The 7,918-nt window shown below is 43.2% G+C and overlaps 1 protein-coding gene across 1 annotated transcript; it reads right to left on the minus strand.

Annotated features, from left to right (window-relative positions):
• Positions 1-1,417: 1,417 nt before the first annotated feature.
• On the minus strand, positions 1,418-2,860 carry LOC107930226 (uncharacterized). Its single transcript, XM_016861817.2, has one exon. The coding sequence runs from the start codon at positions 2,858-2,860 to the stop codon at positions 1,418-1,420; it is 1,443 nt and encodes a 480-aa protein (XP_016717306.2).
• Between the last annotated feature and the right edge of the window lie 5,058 nt (positions 2,861-7,918).

Genomic DNA, 7,918 nt, shown 5'->3' on the forward strand with positions numbered 1-7,918 from the left:
CATTTCTCGGTCAGTTGTGAAATGAACCGAGCAATATAATTTAATCTTCCTAGAAAGCCTCGAACTTCTTTCTGAGTGCGCGGTGGGGATAGCTCTTGTATAGCTTTCACTTTGTCTGGATCAATCTCAATCCCTTTCTCACTAACCACGAATCCGAGCAACTTTCCAGACTTAGCTCCAAAGGTACATTTGGCTGGGTTGAGTTTTAGCTGGAACTTCCTCAACCTCAAGAATAGTTTTCTCAGGACTTGTATGTGCTCCTTCTCTGTTCGGGACTTAGCTATCATGTCATCAACATAGACCTCGATTTCTTTATGCATCATGTCGTGAAAAATGGTTACCATGGCTCTTTGATAAGTTGCCCCCGCATTCTTCAGTCCAAACGGCATCACCTTATAACAGAACGTGCCCCACATGGTTACAAACGTGGTTTTCTCCATATCTTCAGGGTGCATCTTGATCTGGTTGTATCCCGAGAAACCATCTATGAATGAAAACAGTGAATGTCCTGCCGTATTGTCCACTAGGGTGTCGACATGAGGTAGTGGTAAATTGTCTTTTGGGCTGGCTTTATTCAAATCTCTGTAGTCCACACACATTCGCACTTTTCCATCTTTCTTAGGGACAGGGATGATGTTGGCTACCCAATCTGAGTATTTTACCACCTTCAGAAATCCAGCGTCAAACTGCTTTTGGACCTCTTCCTTTATTTTTAGCAAGACATCGGGCCTCATTCTTCGGAGTTTTTGCTGAACTGGCTTACACTCTTCTTTTATGGGGAGTCGATGCACCACGATGTCAGTGTCCAATCCGAGCATATCTTGGTATGACCATGCGAAGACATCTTTAAATTCTTGAAGTAATTCAATGAGGTCTCGCTTCATCTCCATAGTGATACATGTTCCGATCTTCACCTCTTGTCCTTCTCCTAAGCTCACAATTTCAACTAATTATTTGTGAGGTAGGATTTGTTTCTCGTCTTGTTCTATCATCCTCAGCAAATCAGGAGATAGGTTACAGCCTTGGTCATCTTCAAAATCCTGAGAATCATCCATACACACATCTTGCTCGAAAGGAAATTCTGAGTCGCTAGCAGTGTCACTCGTATCATTAATATCTGGGGACCTGTTATGAGGACGAAGGCAGATACAAAGAATCAAAAGAATTTGAAACGTTTATTTGCGTGATATGATTATGAATGACGAATGAAAGAGTATTTAAAAGAATGTTTCAAGAATAAAAGAATTTGAAAGTAATCATTTGTATGGTTATGAATGAAATTGAAATGACGAGATAACATCTGCTCAAAAATGATAATAACCGTGCATTTTATTGAAATATCGTTTTTAAACATCAGCCTATTTCACAAAAGATTCTTATCAGTCCTAGGCCTAGAGCAATAAGTGTGTTTTGGACATTACTCTGTATTCGTTCTAAAAAATACAGGGATCTCTTCCGCAGTCCAGTTGTCCAGAACACTTCCAGGTGTGTAAGGGCCAATGTCCGAGAAACTTTCTCTTCCGGTCTCCTCTTCGTACATGACGTTGATGTACAAACTTTCCAGGCTTTTTTCTATAGCTCCCATCATTGATGTGTCTCTTTCGGGATGGATGATTCCCCCAGACACAAATGTTTTCGATATATAGGGGAATATCATTGGTTCCCACTTGATTTCCTTCCCCATTAATCTAGCTCTCCTTCTTTCCTGCTTCTTTTCCAGCTCCCTTCTCCTTTGTTTCGCGTCCGGCTTAAATCCTAAGCCGAAGCGATCTCTCTTGTCTTTCAGCATTGGCGTTTCAGTTTTTCCTTGTAGATGTCTCCCAAGTCCTTTTCCGAGTAGGGCCCCTTTTTCAAATATCAGCTGGAGGCTCATCCTCGTGGTTTTGGACAATTTCGGCACCAGAATTTTGCTTCCCTCGGTGATGAACGTTGCATTAACAAATTCCAAAGATCGAAATGAGCATTCGATTGCTTCGTCATCTGTCTCCAAATAGGGTGTATTATTGCTCACAGTTGCAATAATATCTTCTTCAGCCTTAATCGTTATCAACCTTCCCTCCGACTCCAGCTTCAATTTTTGATGCAACGAGGAAGGCACTGCCCCAGCTGAATGTATCCAGGGCCTCCCCAATAAGCAATTATATGAGGGTTTGATGTCCATTACAAGGAAATCCACCTCATATGCGTTTGGCCCAATCTGAAGGGGTACCTCGATTCTGCCCATAACCTTTCTCTCCGTGCCATCGAATGCCTTCACGATGTTCTGGCACTCCTTCATGTGAGAGCTGTCTATAGGTAATCTGTTCAGCATGGTCAATGGCAGGATGTTCAGGGCGGATCCATTGTCAATTAGTACGCTAAGCAGCGTATACCCTTTACAGTGTGTGGTGATATGCAGAGCTTTAGTCGACCCCATGCCCCCGGGTGGTATCTCATCGTCATTAAAGAAGATATAGTTATTGGCACTAATGTTGTTAACCAAGCGGTCCAACTTGTTAACGGAGATATCATTGGGAACATACGTTTCATTCAAGACCTTCATTAGCGCGCTACGATGGACTTCCGAGCTCAGAAGCAAGGCCAGCACTGAAATGCGGGCTGGTTGTTTGGGTAGCTGTTCCACCACACTGTATTCGCTATGCTTTAGGAATTTTAAAAACTCTTTGGCCTCTTCTTCGTTAACTGGCTCGTTAACAGGTTTGGTTGTTTTTCCTTTCATTTCCTCGACCATTTGGGCTTTTCCTTTTGTGGGTTGTGCCTCCTCATTCGCCGTATCGTAACGTCTCCCACTACGTGTATAGGATTCCTTGTCCTGATCCTCTCTTGAAGCGTCAATCGGGCTCTCCTTTCCCGGCGTCATCACACTGCAATCATAATTCTATGAGACCTTTTTGTTGTCTTTGTAAGGGAAGACTGCAGGTTTTTGGATTATGGCCCTCGGTGGTATTTGTACTCCAGCATTATTATTTTTGGGTCTCGAAATGATCATCACAGGATAGTTAGGTGTTCGGTTTTGTGCCGTCGATTCCTCATCTGATGCACATATATCTCCCACTACGGGGTTTTTGGCTTCTTCATAAAATTCCATTTCTTTATTGCTCATCATGTTTTGTATTAGGGCATTGAACTCCACACAATCTTGGATTTCATGCCCCACTTCATCGTGAAACTCATAGTAGTTTCTCTCTTCTTCAGGTTCTTCCCTCGAATCCAACGCGATCAATCCTCTCTTAACCATCTCCATCCATACTCGCCTCAACGGAGTCCTAACTTTCGCAACCTCATACTTGGTCTTTTTGTTCGAGCCTTCGCATATCCCATTCACTCCTTGGTCGGTATGATTGGGGAGCGGGTTTCCCGCTATATTGGATGTGGCTGGGTCATCAAATCTCACGATCCCCATCTTAATGAGTCTTTCAACTAATTTTTTAAACGCTGTGCAGTTTTCGATAGAGTGCCCAGTGATTCTCGCGTGGCACTCACATTGGGCGTTCGCGCGATACCATTTGGGATACGGGGACTGCAGTGGCTTTAGGTAGAAAGGGAGACCACATGAGCATTGAACAGGTTCTGGTACAACTCTCTATACGTCATGGGTATAAGGGTGAATTGTGGTTTTTCTGTGTTCTCCCTCGCGTTGGATTCTTGTCTTACAGGGCTTTGCTGATTGGTGGTCACCGCCTTGGGTTGATTTACGGTGAATGACTTAGGCTGACCTTTGCTAGATGTACTCGTGTTGTTCACTTCATTGTCTCTTTTCCTCGGGACCGACTTTCTGGTACTTTCTCCAGCTTCTATCTTGCCACTCCTTACAGCATTTTCGATCATTTCTCCTGTCATTACTATATCAGAGAAGCTCTTGGTGGAGCTTCCCAACATATGAGTGATAAAAGGAGCCTTCAAGGTATTAACAAAGAGCATCGTTGTCTCCTTTTCTAGAAGTGGTGGCTGAACTTGTATGGCCACCTCCCTCCATCTTTGTGCGTACTGCCTGAAGCTTTCATTCGATTTCTTCTCCATATTCTGGAGAGTGATTCTGTCAGGGGTCATGTCTGTCACATGATTGTATTCCTTCATAAAGGCTTAGGCCAGGTCCTTCCACGAGTTAATCTTAGAGCGACTTAATTGGTTGTACCACTTAGACGCTGCCCCGACCAGACTATCTTGAAAACAATGGATTAATAACTGATCGTTGTTAACATATCCCGTCATTCGCCTGCAGAACATAGTGATATGGGCTTCAGGACATCGTTCCATTGTATTTCTCAAATTTAGGCATTTTGAATTTGGGGGGGGGAGGACTAAATCTGGGACCAAACTCAGGTCCTTGGCATCAATCCCTTGATGATGATCCGCGCTTTCCATGGCTTTGAATTTTTCCTCGAGCCATCTGTATCGTTCCTCCAATTGTTTTTGCGAATCCATCCTCGCCTTTTCCTCTTCGGCAATTTCATCCAAGTCGGGAACGGGCGGATAGTTCGGGTTGTTGACAAAGTTAGAGCCTGAGCCGGTTTGGAAATTTATCGGTACCGAAGCTCTAACCAGAACCTGCTGGAGCATGATCGTGACAGATGGTTTCAGTAAATTAATCTCGGGCTTCATCGGTACATGCGTCAGAGTGAAGCCAGGGGGTATTGAGGATTTTCGTTAGTTTCTTCAACTTTATCCATAAGGCCCTTTCCCTTATCCGTTCCTCCCAACAACAGCTGGGATAACTGACTCATCATTTCCCTCTGGGACTCCATCATTTGCTCTTTCATCTCTCGCTGAATCTTGGCTAGTTGCTCTTGCATCTGAGACTGCATTTGTTCTTGTATTTCTTTTTGCATCTGCTCCAATTTCTCGAGTCCCTTATCCATTAATTTTTTTCTTGTTCTGTAGGGGTGTGTGGCTGGTTGGTTTTCGTTGGTTTCCAGGTTACTGAAATAATTTTTAATTAATTAATTAGAAAACTCTTATGGCCTTTAATGCATAATGATATGATGCAAATGCAAATGCATGAATGCAAAAGAGGCATCAATTTTTTTTGATTCAATTGCCCTTAGAAAATTTTACTTGAAAATAAAATCTTTTACATAAAGTCGAGTTACAAATAAAATCTCGCTCTAACACTTAAAGTTTTAATTTTTTTAAGCAACGAGGCCAGCTCTTATCCGCGATCCTACTCCAACTCATATTTCACGCTCAGTGTGTCCGCCTGAACCGCTAAAGTCTGCAAGTAGTCGGCTACCTCCCGAATTTGGGTTATGGCTTCCCCCATAAGATAATCTCAGTTTCTGACTTGGTCTTCCACATGGTGAAGCTGCTCTTTCCAACGATTTTCGTTTACCTCGAAAAACTGGATCCGCATCTCACAATTCTGCAGTGATGCCTCTAACTCTCCTACTCTTCCTTTCATTTCTTCTATCTTGCTCAAACTCGCCCTCAGCTTTATTGCGGTGTTACGATTTCGGTACTGATGTAGAGACTTCTCGAGTTCTGTTACTCTAGCCCTTAATTCACCTCGCTCTTTTCTACTTTTTAACAGACTCTTCTCCAAATCTTCGTTTCGCGCCTGAGCTTCTCGGAATTTCCTTTCCCACCGGTCGGTATTGGCCTTTTCTTCCCGAATTTCATGGCGCCATTGTTCGGAAATCTTACCTAAGCCCACAGTCCTCATAGATAGGTGTACCTTCTTGTAGTCCATCTTCAGGCTGTCTAGGTCTTCTTCGGCCTTGGTTTTTCCTTTTCTCCACTTCTCAGCCTCTGACCTCTGAACGTTGGCGTCTAACCTTAAGTGCATCTTTTCTTCTTCCAATTGCTCGATCTTCTTCCCAAGCTCCAAACTCTTTTTCTCAAAGTCTTGCCTTATAATTTCCAATTATGATGGGGCGACTTGTAATTGTTCCCCGATAGGTCGAGCACTCTCTAAGTTTGGCCTAGGAATATTGTCATTAACCCTCTTCTTAAACCACTCACTGTACTCGGGCGTTACCATGGAACCGACGGCTAACCTTTTCATCTAACAAGTTTGCTTCCAAGCATCCGATAACTCCCGAACTCTCTTTTTATAATGAGCACCCTTAAAAGAGAATTCACTTTGAGCAAGTCCGTAGGTCATGGGTACAAACTGCCTCGACTTGTATTGCCTCAAGGCTATCAACGGAGTATACCCGGTAGCTCCCCAAATTCCTAACAGTGGCACCCAATCGAAGTTACCACATCGGTACATGATCTCATCAGAGACCATCCAATAAGCTCTCCATTCGATATCCCCCTCCTTGAGGTTTTGAAAAATATCCATCCATTTCTCCTCCGAGATATCCTCTCTCCTCTGTATAGCTGCTTCTTCCTTTAAAGGGGAATAACCTTCGGAAAAGACTCGGTAGGAAACCTTGTCTACCTTCCAAAAGTGCCCATGAAACCATACCATCAATAGTTGAGCACATCCAATAAATCGCCCCTCGCCCGTCTTCCGACATGAGCTCAAAGATCTGAAAGTTTTTGCCAATATCGCCGGTACTGGAGTGATTCCCTTCTCAAGGCGATCGAACAAGTCGATGACCGTCTCGTCCACGTGACTCAAAGCCTTAGGAAAGATCACTAATCCGTAGATGCTTAAGGCAAATATATCGACCCTCTTTCTTTCGTCTAGATGAGTCAAGATCAAATCTCGCAAATTCTCCCAAGGGACACATTTGCTATCTCCTTTTAGCTGAATCCGAACGGTGACCCAATGCTCGCTCATCCCAGAAATGCTCATCAGTTTCTTCACGAAAGCCTAACTACTAAAAACCCGAGCATAAGTCTTCCAGACCTGAATCTTTGGACACCTAAGCAGCGTAGTGTATTCCTCTATAGTAGGTACCAAATCCACTTCTCCAAAGGTGAAACACTTATATGCGGAATTCCAAAACTGCACCAAGGCTCGGAACAAATGCTTATCCACTCTAATGTCTAGCAGGTAGGATATATCACCATAACTTTGGTAAAACAACTGCTTGATCCTTTCATCCCAACTAGCCCAAATGTCTCTCAACTCTTGTAACTCATTCTGTACTACATTGACGCGAGTGAAATCCCGTAGCTCCGATACATGCCCTTCTGCCAAGTTATCCCCTCTCTCAGATTGTAGCCTTTCCGACCAAGCACGAACAGCCGCATTATCCTCGACTTTACTAAGAAATTCATTCTCCATGTCAAATTTTCTAACTTAGTAATTGAATGTAGATTAATGCCTCCTTTAGTATGCAATGTCATGCAAAAAAGACAATCAAAACAAAACATCAGTTAGTATCAAATAATAGTGATAGAGTACAAGCACATAAACGGTGATTATAACGCATATACAGGTAAGTACTAAGGCTCGACGCGGCTCCACCCAAGGATAGCTCCTAAGGTTCACTATATGTGGTTTAGTCCTAGGAAAAGAGGTACCCGAACCAGTAGATTCCTCAATCCTCACCCATTATAGGCTCATATAGATCGAGTTCGGTTCGGGGGGATACATTTCCCTATGACCATGCGGAGATGAAAATCTCACGAAATCATAGGTACGGATGTATCCCGGAAGCAATCCACTAGCCCATGCGGAGGTGAAAACCTCACGAAAGCATAGTTTCTTACTCCCACTTAGAAGGTGTGACCACGGTGGTCATGCAATGAAATGCAGTACTATTATACAAGACCCACACCGAAACAATCATACAATCGAATGCAATCGAAAGATACATGATTTTTAAAATACATTTTCGGTTTTTGACAAAAGGACAGTAAATAATCGATTTTCATGGCTCGACTCTCAAGTCCCCAGTGGAGTCGCCAAGCTGTCGAAACCATCTTTCGATTTAAAAAAATTTAAAGTTTTTAAATTTAATGAAAATACGGGGGAATCGACTTTTGAAAAAAACAGGAATAAGGGAGTCGCCACCGATCTTTT

The sequence above is a fragment of the Gossypium hirsutum genome, chromosome A09 (genome assembly GCF_007990345.1).
Source record: "Gossypium hirsutum isolate 1008001.06 chromosome A09, Gossypium_hirsutum_v2.1, whole genome shotgun sequence".
NCBI classification, from domain to species: Eukaryota; Viridiplantae; Streptophyta; class Magnoliopsida; order Malvales; family Malvaceae; genus Gossypium; species Gossypium hirsutum.